At 38.4% G+C, this 18421-nt stretch overlaps 1 protein-coding gene across 6 annotated transcripts; it reads left to right on the top strand.

Annotated features, from left to right (window-relative positions):
• Positions 1-1692: 1692 nt before the first annotated feature.
• LOC132152844 (AF4/FMR2 family member 3-like) lies at positions 1693-18421 on the top strand. 6 transcript variants are annotated; one of them, XM_059561766.1, is made up of 20 exons: positions 1697-1986; positions 2436-2728; positions 5118-5271; positions 6500-6577; positions 7013-7046; positions 7928-7985; positions 8558-8609; positions 10155-10192; positions 10537-10729; positions 12597-14651; positions 14788-14897; positions 15006-15165; positions 15334-15467; positions 15580-15643; positions 16104-16240; positions 16570-16641; positions 16755-16848; positions 16986-17032; positions 17125-17318; positions 17561-18421. In XM_059561766.1, the coding sequence occupies exons 4-20, from the start codon at positions 6503-6505 to the stop codon at positions 17680-17682; spliced, it is 3639 nt and encodes a 1212-aa protein (XP_059417749.1). In that variant the 5' UTR covers positions 1697-1986; positions 2436-2728; positions 5118-5271; positions 6500-6502; the 3' UTR covers positions 17683-18421. The 6 variants fall into 6 exon arrangements, with proteins under 6 accessions (XP_059417752.1, XP_059417746.1, XP_059417749.1 ...); XM_059561763.1 differs by lacking the exon at positions 5118-5271 and having other exon boundaries at positions 1696-1986; XM_059561767.1 differs by lacking the exons at positions 1697-1986; positions 2436-2728 and adding an exon at positions 3352-3854.

Raw genomic sequence — 18421 nt, 5'->3', positions numbered from 1 at the left:
CAATCCCCCAGACCCATCATCTCTAGTAGCTGTAACCAAGGATGCCCTTGCTATATTTCCTCCCAGAGTACTCTCTAGGTGGACCCTAACCCCTTTTTAATTTCTTTAAATATTTTATTCAATCTTACATTGAAGTATTTTCTTTCTACGTGTCCTGTCTATTTGCCTTTGCCTATTTAAAAAAATCATCAGTGTGTCTCTTTATAAAATACATTAATGCCACCATCTTTACACCTTCTGAGCTAAAGCTGTTGTTATAAGTGGTCAATATGAGGTAATGAAAGCAGTCTATATTGTATTGCTCATCTGACTCCGCATTAAACGTAAATGCAATATATGTGTATAAAAAAAAAAAAAGTGAAGTGAAGTGACATTCAGCCATGTATGGTGACCCATACTCAGAATTTGTGCTCTGCATTTAACCCATCCGAAATGCACACACAGAGCAGTGAACACACACACTGTGAGCACACACCCGGAGCAGTGGGCAGCCATTTATGCTGCGGCGCCCGGGGAGCAGTTGGGGGTTCGATGCCTTGCTCAAGGGCACCTAAGTCGTGGTATTGAAGGTGGAGAGAGAACTGTACATGCACTCCCCCCACCCACAATTCCTGCCGGCCCGGGACTCGAACCCACAACCTTTCGATTGGGAGTCCGACTCTCTAACCATTAGGCCACGACTTCCCTGAAAAGAGAAGACTCTGTCTCTGTCTATGTTTTACTGCTGTACATTACAGATTTATGATTATTTTTCTACAATTAATTTATGACAAATGTTTATACTGTTAATCTGTTCCTTTCTGTGTAGGAGTGACAACTGTAACTCATAAATATATACAGCCTGAACAAAAACACCACAGATACAGATTTATTCAACATTAAACTCTCAAACACAAGCATATGCTTTTATCAAAAGCTTTTAAGTGCTTTAGATTCAAACAAGCTTCACTTCACTTCCACTTTTGTGTGATTTTTGTTTTTTAAATACTGCATGCTGCAATACTTATCTTTCTCTGACACTACCTCTCTCTCACTCGGTGGTAGCACTTTCTCAGTTTCAAGCTATTTTTGATTATTTTCTTCCTCCAGGTGTGGCTCTTATCATGAGGCTGAGTACTGACTGAGAGGTCATAAGAAGAGCGCTCTTAGTAATGAAACCACAACTGTAAGAAAGAAAGAACAGCAGAACATCTGTGGCATTTCTGTCACTTCCATGCAGACAAACACTGTTTGTGAAAGATTAGCTGCAAAACACCTTAAATCATGCAACCTGATTAGTAAGTTATTACTTTTCTTTGTGGTTAGACTTTCATCTGGTGCAGAATATAATGGATGAAAATGTCCCCTAGACTTAAAAAGAAACCAGTGACCTGCGCCAAATATAGCCACAATATCATAGATATCAGAGTGTTTATTAAGGCTAGATAGAAATCCACACAATAGAAACCCCATGGCATCAGGGCAGTGAATTTTACACAGGCAAGTAGCTCTCACATTTGTTTATGGGAATATATTACAAGAATTAATGGTTTAATAATGGGGGCAGTTTTTTGTTGTTGTTGTTGTTTTGTTTGTTTTTTTGCCTGTCAAAAATTTGTCAAATTTATATTAGTTAATTCTTGCTGTTTTAGATCTTTGTGTGCATATGTTTTTTTTTATAAACAGGTGGCAAGAAGGTGTTGGAAATCTGTCATTTTAGGATTTTTAGTCTCCTAATGTTTCCATGTTGGACAAGATTGTGTGTGTCAGATGTCAGGAAGAGTCACAGCAAGTTGCACACAGACACAAACAAAAGCCAAGCTGCACTGATGAGTGAATGAAAAATCAGTTCACAGACCGAGAGAAAGTGCATGTCTCCCTAAGCATCACCATAAATTGTCTCCTGGCTTTCATAATGCTAGGCTCTGTTTGCATATCTGTCATTTCAGTGAAATGAATGAAGCAATGCGGGGGGGGGATGTACACCCACAGATCTGGAAGTCTGCAGTGAGTAACAAGCTAATCTCTCTATCTCAGCACACATACAGACACATCTGGAAATTATGTGGAAGTCATTTCTTGCCCAATCATTTTCTGTGGGTATGTAACAGTTTGAATTCCATTCCTTCCTCTTACGAGATATAAGGCTAAGCTCTATAGCTTGTATCTTTTAAGATATGTGTTTGTTTTGTTAAAATCATCACTGATGTTAATTGAGGTCTTCCTTTCCACCATGATAGATAGATAGATAGATAGATAGATAGATAGATAGATAGATAGATAGATAGATAGATAGATAGATAGATAGATAGATAGATAGATAGATAGATAGATAGATAGATAGATAGATAGATAGATAGATAGATAGATAGATATTTTTTGTTTGTTTTCCCAGAGGTATTGATGCTTCAGCTTCTCGGTGACTGTGTTTTCCTCCTCCCCGCTTGCTTACGCAGGAGTGTTTCTACGCGCATCTCCGTTCATCGCCGTCTTAGTGGTCTGACACGATGTTTAGGTGACAACGCCGAGCCTCGGTCCGTCAGCCTCCGCGCATCGCGTGCTTCCACAGAAACACCGACGGTGCCTATGATGCGTGACCTGTTGACGCTCGTTCTCCCGCGGTGCGCGCTGCCGCGCTTCTGTGTCTGCCAAAATGGACTACTGAACAATCGACCTCAACATGCCTACTATTTATGGAAGTAAGGGAAAACTTGCAAGGGTTTGTTTCATGCTTCAGCACGCGTCCCAGGTTAGTGTCATGATGCGTTTAATTCCATTGTTTTTCAAGGAGAGATAAAAACATGACGATAACTACAATTTTATTTAGTGTTATGCTATTTATTCTCTAGCTTGTATTTGTTATTATTATTATTTTGTATTGTTATTACTAATGAATTTCTACAGAGAACACTGAGGGATGCAGTCTCGCGCAACCCTTTTTTTCTGGCGTCTCATACAAACGTCAACTACCTTTAAACTTTTTAAAACACAAACTTTTTTCTTATATATATATATATATATATATATATATATATATATATATATATATATATATATATATATATATATATATATATATATAACGTGTAATGTGCAATTATTAATCTTTTTTTTTGTTACATACCTGTGATGTGCAAATATATGGTCTAGTGGTAAAAACAAATGTCTGTGTTTTTGTTTTGTCAATGTTAAGTCCGATGTTGATCATCACGAGTAGCATGCTGTTGCTATGGTTATCTCCGCGAACTTGAACACGATTTCACATCGCGAGAGTCTTTTTAATGTTGTGTAGAAATAGGCGTCCAAACTAACGTGCAATTTAACTTTTGACAAATATTTGAAAACGCAGATTGTTGCTTTATATGTGAAGAATATTGAAAACAGTCGAAAAAGATGTATTTAGAATAATCATGCGCTGTCATATCTCTATAGTCTACACTGACTGAACTTCTGAGATGTGATGCTTTATGGTTTTGTCAGTTGAACTGTTTTCCGGTGTGAGTACCTCTGAGCGCAACTTGGTGTTTTCGGTTTTGCTGTGTGGCGCACGCAGCTTTGATTAGATGGTAAATTCAAATTCAAATTTTTAAATAGCGACTTCCTCTTCTGTCACTCTGGAGAGCTTCTTCAATCTGTCAAGACAATCGTCAGCTGCCTCTGGTGCTGTTACATCATGTTTATCTCTGCGCTTTAGTATCTTAGTTTGGACTTTTCCACAGAGACCAGAAGGCATCTATAGGGGATTATGCACGTTGTGTGAATAGGTTCGCTTGTACAAATATTTACAGACCCATATTTGGGTATAATAGTAATAAAAAAAACTGGGAGAAGACAAATTGAAGATCAGCTGAGGGCCCAAAGAGGATCAGAACTAAGTGAGTAAGGTTATAAATGCACCTAGTAGCCTATAGCTTCTGAACGTTGGGTATTTCTCCCTCTCTTGCTTACACACACACACACACACACACACACTGCTGCACTCATGCAAACAAACTGGCTTCACAAATGACTCATTCTTAGTCATTCTGACAGTTATTTAATGGGTGTTGTGATGAAGGCTTATTATAAAACAAAAAGTGAGGGATCAACAAAAAATACATTATAATTTCCTACAGCTGCGTGTGAGTCAGCTTCTACACTGAAAGCATTTGAGGACACTTTATATTTCAGTTCATACAAGTGCATGTGTGCAGAAAACCACCATGGATCCCAAATCACCTGCAGATGTCAGCTGTGTGGCATTTATTCAGCTGCAGTGTATTCAAGATTTGATCATGTATTCCTAAAATATGTAGCTCAGCTTAAAACAGGTGGTATTATATTGATTAATATTGATTGACCTGATTGTTCAGATATTTTTCAGAGCATTGCTCAAAGATAACATTCTTCTCTTATAGATACTTTATTTTTATAGATATTTTTCAGTGTCCTTGTTACATGTACACAGTCAGAAAGAAAGGTAAAAATCTGTCACTGGTATGGTACCTTTTCAAAAGTTACACCTTTGTACTTTATTCACCTCTAAAAAATGTAGATATTAGTACCTAAAGACTACATATTAGTATGTTTTGAAAGTGTACCGCCCCAGTGACAACTTTAGTATCTTTTATATGTGAGTGTACTGACTAGTAATAACAGTAAATGATGCATATTGCATGAAACTAACCCTCAATCAAACCCAAATCCTAACCCTATAGTAAGTACATGTTCATTTTAATGTACTCCATGCATGTTTTTTTTTATTGATGTTTCCTTTCATGATCAGTTATTAGGTCAAACTGCATGTTCATGTCACCCTTTGCCCCAGTTTTGCATGGGCTGAAGGTTTTAATAAATGTCAATGCGGTCTTCGATATCAAAGTTTTGATAACCAGCCGCCATGTACATGTGCATTGTGCTGCACTGTACAGTATGTGTGGGATCATCGCAGTACAGTACTATACAGTGCTCCATTTCTCATATCTGTCTGTTACCATCAGCCTGAATTCTGTGTAGGTGAACGAGCACATGCATAGATGTGCACGTCTTCCCAGGGTTGCTGTTGTGGTCATATGTATTTTTAGAAAGATCACAGTAGATGTCTCCTTTTCAAAACAGTGTATTTTTGTTGTTTTTTTTTTGTACTGTTTCAATTGTAGAAATGCAAAATCAACAGTCTCCTGTATAATTAAATCTGGCCATGTCAAAGAATCTAAGGAGTGTGCAGACAGAGAACAGTGAGATGCACATACATAGAGAGACAGAGAAGCAGTTGCAGGTTCACCTGGGAAGCCTTGTTGTTGGTGAAGAGAGGTGAGTCCTTAGTGACTAAAGGTGGCGAGAGAGATAATGAAGCAGGTGGATGAGAGGGAAGGGGGAAGAGTTATGCTCTGGAGGGAGGTGTGTGTTTTCGAAATATTGCTACAGGCAAGGAAGGACGATTGATGTGTATAATGTATGTTTAAAATATGATACTGTTCTGCAGTTCGACTTTAGCAGTCTGTGTTGAACACATGGTGGTGTTTAACCTAGTAGTTTACCCTCAAATTGATCCAAACCTGTAAGAGTTTCGTTCTTCTGTTAAATACTGTATGCACAGACAGCTACAAAAGTGCAGTCACATTTACCATTGTTTGGAAAATTTGAGTAAAATCCAGTCATGGATTCTACACAATAAGGAATTCCACATGAGGCCAAACAATTTACAATTTTACAAGTTGGTCACACAGAAATATTGGTGACTGTTTGAGTATCTGCACCATCCTCCTGACACATGTAACATTGGCTCATCCAATGACCATCTCTATAACCAAAATTAGAAAATGGAAGTGTGGTCAGTTGTTTTTTTTATTATTATTATTTATATATTATTTATTGGCATTGGCCAAAACTGCAGTTGTGTTCAACTTAGCAGCATGGATGCAGAATCATGCGAAGACTATAATTTGTACCATTGCAGAAATGTTCAAATTGCAGTCAGCCATATATAATTTTTATAAAAAACCTTTTAATGAGAAAACAGTTACTGTGTGCAACTTTTTTGAAACAGTTCTGACTGAATGTTTTACATTCAGATAAATGACTGTCAGACCATGAGCATTTTTAGCTTAATCAGACAAACACTGCACGTCTGTTTTCCTAACGATTATGAGGGTCGATAACTCATGTCCATTTCACACACTACTTCCTGCTCTGTGACACACACACAGCCACAAGCACAGATTACACAATAAAGTTTTTACTGTGTAAGTTATTTAATCACACATATTATAAGAAATGCCATAAGTTCCACTAACCCACAAATACTATAAGTTCTTCATCAAAAGATAATGAACTCTCACTGATGTATATTAGGTCATTAAATGGATTAACAGTCGCTCTTTAGTAACACAGGATCTAAATAAGACATTACTTCTGCAGTGTCTGCTCTTGTTATGAGTAACATGCAGGAAATCAAATTTTTGGTTATCACAGGAAAGTTCATTTTCCAAACCTGTAAGTCATTTTGACTTTTAGCCACTGTCCTCTCATCTCTCCATAGGACATGACCCAGTCCTGGCCTTACCAGCAGCCCCCAGGGGAAGGGGGCACTCAGCATTTCCTGTACTCAAACACAAAGGTACGCATGCATAGGGTTTATTACAGACTGCAGGCAAATGTGATAAATTCAGCAATATACAGCACCATCTCTGCTCTGTCTCTGTATGTTTATCTCTTTCGCTCTTTTCCTCTCTCTCCCCGATGGATATTACGCTTGCATTGTTTATTTGCACACACTCATAAATCTGTGTTGTTTTAGCACAAGAATCACTACAGAAATTATGCAAATCGGGTAGCAATGCCCAAAGCACAATGCAGGCCGGTTTTAGGGACTGAAATGTACCTCTAATTTAATGACACCTGGTTACACTGGATTTTGGGGGCTTAAGGTAAAAGGTTAGGTGCTAAGATACAGTGTGATGATGTTTATTATAGAATTCACCCTTTTGTCTTTGGTCAAGATGCTGTTTGTGTTGATTTGACTGATTTGGTTTATGCTGTTTATCTGTTTTAGGAGGGAAAACAGCCCAATTCACGACACAGACATGGTAAACATGCTACTATGCAAACTGTATGTTTGGAGCACTGTTTTAGATACATGTCTCTCTGTCTGGATTAGGGATGCACCAAAAGTTATTCTGACTGATACAGATAAGATTATAGTTATTTTCATGGCTAATAACTGTTAATTGACTGATAATAAACTTATTTGCTATTTTGTGTTGATACATTCTAAATTCTAAATTCTATAAATTCTAAAAACTAAATTCAATCATTTTAAATGTTACAAGTGAATTTAGGCATCACAACCATGCAATTGAAAAATTTATATTTATTTTGATATTAACAGTATTAAATATGACAAAATTATATGAATATTTAAAATAACTTTTAAAATAACTTTTAAAATATCTATTTCTGTGATGGCAAAGCTGAATTCTCAGCAGTCATTGCCCCATGATCCCTCAGAAATCATTCTAATATCCTGATTTCTTAATATCATGAATGTTAAAAAAAAAGGTGCTGCTTTTTTTTTTTTTGTGCAAACCATGATACATATTATTTGATTTAGACAACTTTTGTAACATTATAAAGATCAATTAATGTGTCTTTGCTAAATAAAAGTATTAATTTAATTAAAAAAAAAGTTATACTGACCATAAACTTTTGAACAGTGGTGATCCAATTTGACCGATATTACTTACACATCATTTAATAACAAACTTATATGGTACAGATATATTGTGCATGCCTATTGTGTGTGTAATAAGAAGCTTGCTCTTTATTACCTGCTTTGTTTTATTTGAGATATCGCTACATGATTCACGTCTGTATATGTATACACAGCTGTGCTAATATATAGCCCTGTTTTTACATTCTGCTCCAAAATGCTTATGGATTTCTCTTCTTGTTGCTTCTTGTTGCCCAGTGAGGGATGGTGTCTCTATGAGGATGCCCTCACGTCCACTCGTGGCCCCTCATAAATCGTAAGTGGGGTGCACAGCACCCAATCCGTCCATGGTAACCAAGCAACATGTTGTGTCTGAACTGCTTCTACCTGTTCACTTTATTACACCATAAACAATTGCCTTTACAGAAGTCAGTGATGAACGTCTGTGCATATTAGTGTGTATAATTAGACTGGGCTTCCTGAAATATAACTGCTTTGGGCCCACTGCTGTTTAAAACCAGTTTCACATGGAGGGTTACCCCAGTGTTATATATTTCAACCATCTCTAACCACCATACTAACTTCATTGACTTCATAAAGTTCACTGAGTTAGTATCTAATTACAGAGCAGGTTAACACAGTAGGGTAGAGCTTTAAACCACACTACCATCATATTACATCCCCGTTCAACATTAGAGCGCTGTGTTTATGACCCTTTTCTTTGAAGGTTGTAATCAAATACAATCTCATATAGCTAGACCGCTCGAGGCAAACTCACACATTTAATACACACACACACACACACACACACACAGATGTGCTGCAGATTGGCACAACGAATAAGTCTCTTTGTCAAGTGTGACATTCTCTCATTTTTGACTCTCGCAGCATGCTCGCTGATGACCTGAAGCTCAGCAGTGACGAAGATGACAAGGACGAGGTATAAAATCAATTAGTATTAATAACTTTTTTGCACTGCTTGTGCTGTTAACTTTGAACACAGTCCAGCTTATTTGTTCATTTATCACAAAATGCATTTATACAAAACCACATGGCTGCTGTGGTATTTGTGTTTGCATTGCAGAAAGCACTATATTGACACTAACACTGCCATTCTTTTCTTTGGAGAGCTCAGTGAGGCAGAGTCCTCTATGTTGTCTTCGGATTAAAAGTATACTAATACTATATATATATATATATATATATATTATATGATATTACCATGCTACTATTTATTCAAATTAAATCTCCTAAATTATTGATTGTACACTAATATTCAAAAGTTTGGGGTTTTAGGAATTTGGTAAGAAGACATCTCAAGTTCACCAAGGCTGAATTTATTTGATCAAAATACAGTAAAGACTGTAATATTGTGAAATAATAATTCACTTTAAAATAACTGTTAAGCCATTTTAATATATTTAAAAATGTAATGTATTCCTGTAATAAGAAAGAAGCTGAATTTTCAGCATCATTACTCCAGTCTCATGTGTCACATGATCCTTAAGAAATCATTCTAATATAGGCCTCAATAAACATGTCTTATTTTTATCAATGTTGGAAGCAGTTGTGCTGCTTAATATTTTGGAAACCATGATACATTTTTAAGGATCTTTTGAATATAATGTTTAAATGAAAAGCATTTATTTGAAAAAAAATAAAATAAATGTCTTGTGTGTAAATGTCCTGTAAATGTAAATGTCTTCACTATGAATTTCTTAAAATTTGAAAAGAAGTGTCAACCCTTTTGTATAAATAAGTGACTATACATTTTTTTATTATGAGTCAATGACTATTAATCATCTATTCCTGTGTAAACACTGCCCTTGTAATCATTTAAAGAGGTGACCCATAATTAAATCAAGCTGAGAGGTTGCTAAAAAACAAAACAAAAAAAAACATCTCACATGCAGAAAATTTCAAGTCCTTTCAAGTTTGTTTGATTCCAACCTAATGGAAAGTGTTTGAGTTGTTTTCTTTATAATTAGTCCATCCATTTTGACCCAATGAACCAATTCAGGCTGGTTTGTGGGGCTGTATGAGTAAACTGTACAGTATCTAGCTGATCCTCCCTCACATTCACTTCAATAGGAGTTCTATCGAAAACAAATTATGATCATCATTTTGTTTTGGAGGCACTGCCTTTTTGCCTTCTTGGGAAAAATGACACTGCTCCATGTCTGTGCTGCTGAACTTGACATAGTTTATTGAAATTGAGAGTGTAGCCAGTTTGATATTTGACTCTAACTTTAACCTACTTGAACATGTGTGTATCTCAACACAGGACTCCAGGATTATGAGTCATAACATTCTGAGTCATAAAATACACCGGACTCGTGACCTTTCTGCTGTTACTGCAGGATTGTAGCTTTTGCTTTTGTCAGGATGCTAGTAATGGCCATAAAGTTGAAGATTCCAAGCTAAAAAGCTTTTTTATTCACATTTTTCTTATTTATTTATTTATTTATTCTTATCTGTTAATCAGGGAAGTGAGCAAACAACTTCTTGGGCTGATAATGACCGGTAAGTTTTATGTTAGTAACTGTTCTCATTATTATCCATTGTTTGTCTGTATGTGTGAGTGTGTGTTTTACATGTTGAAGAGGTCAGAATATGTGGAATGTGACAGCTGGATGATAGACCAGCCTCTGTTTCTTTTGGCCTTTCAACATGTTCAACCCCCAAACACACACACACACACACACACCACTCATAGTGTTTAGTCTGCATATTTGTTGGGATTTTAAAATTTCGTTGAACTTGATAGTCAAGACTGTTGTACATTGTAAATGCATTCTGAATGTGTGGCCTAAGAAATGCCCGTGTTTCTCAATCCATATCCATTGTTTGCATGTACTGACTGACAGCTTGTCAGGCCAGCAGCAGCACCGCACACGCATACATGTCGGAAGAGTGAGACATTCTAGCTCAGGGTCTTCAGGCTCAGACCCTTCCAGCGAGTGGGAAAGCAGCAGTCAGCGGTCACATAGCCCGAGCCCAGGGACACACAACCGGTGCGGGACATCGCCCCAACAGCGGACCCTAAACTGCAGTACAGAGGTATGTGCTAGCATTTATTTGCAGTGAAGTATACTATTTCTCATTGCCTCGCTCTCTCTGTTTCCTAGTTGTTGTTTTTAGCAGATGAGGTAAAATGGGATGGTGGGGGGTGGAGAGAGGAATGTCGAGGGGCGGCCGCTGAGACTTTAGAATCTGGGTGTCATGTCAACATGTGGTGTTCCAGATGACTAACTAGATTGGAAGTAATACATGTCAACATTGATTTAGTCACAAAAAGCAGAACTTAAAGGGATTGGTTACCCAAAACAATGAAAATTATGTCATCATTTTCTCACCCTCATGTAGTTCCAAACCTGTATGATTTTACAAAACAACACTGGACCTTACTGACTTTCATTGTATGGATAAAAAACACAGACATTTTTCAAAATATATCTTCGTTTGTGTTCCACAAAAGAAAGAACGTCATACAGGTTTGGAACAATGCGAGGGTGAGTAAATTATGACAGAATATTAATTTCTGGGTGAGCTTTCCTTTTGAAACAGCACAGGAAAATATTTGAATAGTTTTATGCTGTGTTATGTTCTTATATGACGTTTGGGGGCTCTAGCAAGTCTTACTTTTTTTTTTTTTTCATCAGGAGGGATTAAAAGCTTTAGTAGTATAGTGCTACACCACCATATGAATGAAGGTGTCTGTGTGACACAGCTGGCTCTATTACTGAACATGCCATCTATTTGGAACCTGTGGAGAAGGGAGGAGGGAACACCATGTGTTTTTCATCTAGAGGTAGTCATGTAGTGTCTCTGAGAAGGACGGCTTGGAAACACCACACGGTTCCAGGTAGAGGGGGGTTTGAGGGGAGGGGCAATGGGAAAAGGGCACAAGAGATGCAGTGTCTTTGCTGGAAAGAGAGAGGGGAAGGGGGAATGTTTGAGTGGAGGAGTTAAAGTTTAAATTAGCTCTGGTCAGCTACTGGAGGCGAGAGTGGAAAGCTCAGTCTGCCCTGGAGCTCAAGTGTGCTTTCAAGTGAGTGTTTGCTTTGATTTTGTGTTGTTAATTCAAATGTTTTGTAAAGTCAATAGTGAGTATAGCTTACTTTATTACGCTATAAAGTGAGATTATGTTGTCATACAGTATTTATTTTCAGTACAGCTTATTTCTGGTTTGTAATAGTTTGGAGTGATTGAGCTTAAGAGGCAATGTAATGGTGAAAGCAGTGTGAAATGGAAAGAGGGTATGCTAGGGTTTAAGGAATCTCCAGTTTTCTGGCCCTTTCTCTCGTTCACCCTTTCACCTCCTGTTTTTCTTTTCCTCTCTCTCCCTCTGACACACAGGCCCATTTACATAAATACTCATATTTCCTATTTGTTCATTCAAATCATTTCTCCTTGTATTTCCAATAATGCTTTGTCACTATCACATTGTTGAGTAAATAAATTGTCATGGAGTCAGATATTGGTTTATACAATCTTCTGCACACATAGAGTGTTTCCGTTGCATCAGTATGGTAAAGAATTGAGATGTTCAATAGCTAGAAGTTCTATCTATCTAATATTCCTACATTTAGCCTATAACCTGCCATGATTGACTGTGCATCACCACTGTTACTTTAAACGTGATGTTCACTTTGTTAAAATGTCAGCCACACACTAATTTGTTAAAGAGTTTCTGTAATGTATTTTCGGTGATACTGTTATCATCCTCAGTGGTCAAGCGTTTATGGTCAAGAGCAGATTCACTGATAATCATAATCTTGTCAAGTTTTGTAATCCAGGTCACTCTAGATTTATATTTTATCAAATTCACATTATTTTATTAAATTCAAATTTAGAGTGATAATATTTGATCAGTTTTACCATTGTTACATTCTCTGTCTTGAACTCATGTCTTTTCTCTGTTCAGACGGAAAGTCCACCATCCACACAGTGGCAGCTGGACAGGTGGCTTGAGAAAGTCCATAAAAATCATCCGTCATCTGACCACGACCCAGGTGGAGGACAGCGACAAAGTGCAAAATCTGACTGTGGCCGGGGACCATCACCTGGAAGATACTGGAGCAGAGATTCTGAGTCCAGACGGGATTACAGTCCATGTGAAAGTCCGGTCCCAAGTCCAAAATTTGACTACAGCCCCAGAAACAGTCCTGATCCCAGCCCAGAATACAGTCCATGCCCCAGTCCAGGAATTAGCCTTGTGCCGAGCCCAGTGCCAAGTGTGTGTCCAAGTCCAGGAGACAGCCTCCAAGGGAATCGAAGTCCCAGCCCTTTACCTTTACACCCTCCCAGAAGCCCCAGTCCAAGCCTTCCATCCACCGCAGTACCTAGCCAAGGTACATATCCTCAGGTACAGCCACCTCAAAAAGAAAGTGTCAGGCATATTGCAAGGCCAAACGTTACCTCTAATCCAGCACATCGTCCCAAAGTAAGGCCATGGGTGCCTCTAGACCATAGTGTCGACCAGACAAAGGAGTTTAGACCCAAAGACTCTAGATCCAGAGACTCTCGTTCCAAAGACTCCAGACCTGGTCCTCCCCAACAACCCAATCATTCCAAACACAGCTCAACAGAAAAGTCACACAAAGATCTCACACACAAGTTTGAAGCCAAAAACTCTGAAACCACATGCAAGCAAAGGTTTAACTCACCTTCAAATCCTATTTCAAAGCATTCGTCAAAGCAAAGACCAAGCGTTAGCCCAAAACCACAAGCCAGGCACTCATCTACAACTGACCATAGTATTGAACATAATCACAGAAGCAATGAACCTACAGGGGTGTCAATCCACAATTCACACCCCAAATCAGGCCATTCATCTCATTTTAATACTCTAAAGATTTCTGAACGTGGTCCCTCGTCAAAGTCCAGGGACTCATCCCGGAGCGAAGTCAACAGTCGATCTAGTCACAGCTTGAAGACTAAATCTTTCCCAGATACAAAGCAGTCCAGCTCTAAACAGACTTCCCAACAGAGTTCCAGCCCAAAGCCCAAGGTCAAACTAGGGGATGCCCCAGTGCCCAGAACCGGGCCTTCCCAAAAAGACCCGAAGCCAAAAGAGAGAGAGCGAGAGTTGGACAACCGAGGTAAGGCCAAGGGAGCAACCCTGGTGCAGACCAGCAAGGAGCAGAGACAAAGACTGGCGGAGGAGCAAGTTATAAGGCGTCGCTGGGTTCTGAGTTCTGAGGAAGAGGAAGACGAGGAAGATAGGAGAACTGAGGAAGGGGAAAGAGAGAGGAAGCGGAGGAGGAGGAGGGAGCAGGAAGTTGAATGGAAGTCAGTGCAGCCCAAGCAAAGACCTCACACCAACAGCCAGCATCACACTCAAAAGCAATACAATGGACTTAACCTTGAAGAGCAGAGGAGGAAGAAGAGAAGGTGGAGCAATGAGGACATTTCCTCAGGTCCTTATGTGACAGACACTAGACTTTCTCCTCCACTTTCTCCACCTTCCCCTACTCCTGTCATCAAGCCCACTCATCCGTCATCTTACTCATCCTCATCCTCCTCATCATCATCGTCCTCATCATCTTCCTCCGAATCAGACTCTGAGTCCAGTCCACCCCGGAATGTTGCCAAAGTCCCTGCAGATTCAACATCAAACCAAAAAACTGTGTCAAAAAGGAGACATGACAAACAGACTTCTGGCACTGGTGCTCACCCCCACGGGTCAAGCTTAAGCACCCCTGAGACAGATAAACAAGGTCGGGGCAGACACAAACTCTACACACTGGTGCCTTTCGGTCGATCTGAAAAGTCCCCCAATGTCGCACATCGAGGCCTGAGAAAACTTGTTGTGAGGATAGACCTCTCGCTTCTGGGTAGACTCCCTAGTGCAGATGAGATTACCGAGAGACAGTCCTCATCTTCAGCTTTGTCATTGGGAAAGGCAAGAGAAAAGACTTCAATGAAAGACCTGCACCACTTAGACCAACTGCCTGAAAATGGCAGAAGTAAAAGAAAAGTGAGGAAGAGAAAAGCATCTTTATTTTTAATCAATGCATACAAATCTGCAATTCTTAAATTAATGTTTCTCTGAATATGAGATTTGTGTTTTTGCATACATTTATGCTTTTTGTGTGTGTATTTTACTATATCAGGCTGAAAATGGAGATGCTCAGAGAGAGAATAAAAGAAATCAATCACGTGCAGATAAACTACCAGTGTCAGTCCATAATGAGACTGAGGAAACCTTCAACAAGCAAAATGGGTATATTTAGACCTAATCACTGTTCACTGTTATTCTTGTCAATTGGGAAATGTTTATTGTCTGGCTTATGCTTATTGGATGATGTCCTTTTTTTTGCTGTGTATGCAGATGTCAGGAAGATTACTTTTATTCCAAGAGGCCAGTGTCCCCATTGTCTCCTCCATCTGGCATACTGGAGCTCGCAAAAACCTCAGTAAAAACTCAGCATGCTGAGAAGTACCACACACCTCCAGAAAAAGACAAAGATTCAACAGCACAGAAAACACAGGTTCTTAAAATATTGCTCACATGGAACACTAAAGTCTTTCTTTCTGTCTTATCTTGTAATGATTAAAAACAATACAGCAATTCATGAACCTTACATGTCCAGTATTGGAAGAGGGTTCTTTAACAATTGTTCTAATATAATATATATTAATATGTATTAATTAAACAGGACCAGAAGACGCAGCCCAAGGTAGAGGTGGAGTGTGTCAGGGTGTCAGGACACCTACAGTCTCTCTCTGGATCGCTGGTTCCTCCCTCGAACCTTCCACTCCACTACAGAGGAACCGTACCTATCAGTGATGTGTGAGTTAATGTCTGTTAATGCCTCTGTTTCATTTAACAGTGCTGTGACATTTAATGTCAAACACCTTCCCTTAGTTCTTTCCTAATCTCTCCTTTCTTCCCTTCATGTTAGCTCTCATCATGCTGAATACTACTTGCATGAGGCCAAGAGGTTGAAACATCGAGCAGATGCAATGGTAAATAATGGATATAGATTTTTTTAAGTAACTTTTCCCAACACTGATTACCACTAGACAAGACAATTATAGAGCTCAGAGTTTTGCAGCCTTGAAGCCACAACCCCACATGCATTCTCAAAAAAAAAAAAAAAAAAGACAAAAGCCGTCCACTGGGGCAGTACCTTTATGTGTGCGTGTGTGTGTGTGTGTGTGTGTGTGTGTGTGTGTGGCATTGCCTGAAATTTTTTTAGGAAAATGTTTTATGCTATAAAATTTACTTTTGTTTGAAAAAAAGAACGAAAGAAAGAAAAAGGTGCTTTTTCAATTGCTGTATGACAGAAAGCGGGATCCCAAAGATTATATTACCCATAAAATGAGTCACAGACCAAAACAAGGATGAAAATCTTTGGTCTGTATCCTCTGTAACTAATTCATCGACTTCTTTCTTTTATCCTTTTGTCTCTATCCCTGTTTGCAGGTGGATAAGTTAGGAAAAGCTGTGAATTATGTGGATGCTGCTTTGTCTTTCATGGAGTGTGGTAAAGCCATGGAAGAGGGACCGCTGGAGTCCAAGTCCCCCTACACCATGTATGCTGAAACTGTGGAGCTCATAAGGTGTTTAAGAGTTTTATTTTTCTCTGTTGGTCTTTTTCCGTGTTTTTTTTTTTTTTAACATTTTCCATTGGCCAGACATTACATGACTGGGTAGCTCCTTGTTACAGGATGCATACCGACTATGTTTTACCTACAGTAGTTGTGGGTTTGATTAAGTGTTGTGATGATAAGAGCAACAACAGGCCACAAAACGTGTAAATCAGTGTCAATATATTTGATGTTTTCACAATGACCGATATTTGAAAGATACCAAAATAGAATTGGCCAGAAAAGGCCAATGTTTGTCAGAAGTTCTGTGTTGATTTGACATGTTCTATTGTGTTGGATAGATATGCTATGAGACTTAAGAGTCACGCCGGACCTGGAGCCAGCCAGGAAGACAAACAGCTAGCTGTACTATGGTAAATACAACACTGCAAAAATCTTCAACTGTCTGTATTGTGGTTTTGATTATCTGAATCTTGATCGTGTTAAAGTCTGTTGACAAAATGCAAATTTTGTTTCTGGTTTGCAGTTTCCGCTGTCTTGCTCTTCTTTATTGGCAAATGTTTCGACTTAAAAAGGATAACGCTCTAAAATACTCCAAAGTCCTGCTGGACTACTTCAAAGTAGGCGGTTGTCAGTTATCATACATTAATATGCAAAAGACAGTTGAAAAAATACCTGCAAATATAGTTTGTTAAAATAGCCAAGTTGTCCTATTCAAAGATTTACTCATTCTTGTTACTGTTTTTACTTTGATTAGAGTTCTCCAAAAGGACCTCACAAACCTACTTGGAACGATGCTGGAAAGTAAGAGTTAGGTTATAGTTGGCCCTTGAATTCATTTACACACCCACTGTGAGAGACCTTTATGTTGTGCATTTGTATTTGTGCTTTTACAGGGGAACTGTACCTCCTGCCTCCATTTGCTCCGTCAATATAATGGGGTCTCACACAGGCAGCTCACAGAGCAGTGTCATCAGCATTCCCCATCGTATCCACCAGATGGCAGCAAATCACCTCAACATCACCAACAGTGTCCTGTACAGTTATGAGTACTGGGAGGTTGCTGATACCCTGGCAAGAGAAAATAAGGGTGGGTTTTCAATCAATTCTGCTTTTCGTCTTGAAAGGGCCCATTTTAATAATTTATAAAAACATGTATTAGCTATTGTAAAAAAAAACAATACGTAACAATATGTAAAAATATGTAAAAATATGTAAAAAAAAAAAAAAAAAAAATCTATTTCTATTCTACATTTACTATTTTTTTGTAAAATGTTGCATTTTAATATTTATATTTATATAAAAAATTATTCTCTCTCACACCCACACCAGAATTTTTCAACTATCTGAACACACTGACTGGGCCCTTGACTCTGCATAGCAGCATGGCCCATATCGTCCAGTACACCAGGCAAGGGCTGCAGTGGATCCGGATCAGTGCTAATCTATCATAACACCATGCACAGACATTCACAAACTTCACAAATCACTTGTTTTGCCAAATTAGCAAAACATTTTACAGTGACCCTGCACTCTGTGACCAAGGAGTCTGGTTTTGGATCAAGACAGTAATGAAGAAAATTGTCTGCCAGACATTATGTCCTCATTGGGTATTAAGGAATGGACATACCTGTGTTACGTCACCTTACTGAGCATTAAATGTCAAGATATTTCAGGATACGTGTCAGAAACAATTATGTTTTCTTTAATGCTATCAGGCTGGTCAAATCAAAAGAACCTTGGTCATTAAATTCTTAGCATCAAGTTTTGAAAAGGAACCATTGTTGGCTAATTCATCAAGTGCTGCTTTTCTAAAATGTGCCACATTTTTATATAAGCAATTAATTTTTAAAGGTTTTTATTTTCTGTATGTAAATACATTGCCATTACAAATCTCTTTACTGGTTTAAAATAATTTTTGTATGATGGGTTGCATCATCTAACTTCAGTAAAACGTTCAGTAAGCCTTTCCTAACTTCTTATGTCAAAATCTGTGCATGAAAAAATCTCTTCAAGATCTCTGAATGTGATTTTTTTTCTATGTGCAATAAGTCTGAGATTTTTACATAATATCAATAGCCAGCATACAGCCATGACTTCTAATGGCATTGTGTTAAGTTGTTGTAAAGTTTAAACTGAAAGAAAGAAAAAAACATAATCAGGACTTTTGTAAATTAAATTGTTTTTACAGGA

The sequence above is a fragment of the Carassius carassius genome, chromosome 11, assembly GCF_963082965.1.
Source record: "Carassius carassius chromosome 11, fCarCar2.1, whole genome shotgun sequence".
Classification (NCBI taxonomy): Eukaryota; Metazoa; Chordata; class Actinopteri; order Cypriniformes; family Cyprinidae; genus Carassius; species Carassius carassius.
The sequence above is the reverse complement of the archived record's forward strand: the minus strand, read 5'-3'. Positions and strand labels throughout refer to the sequence as shown.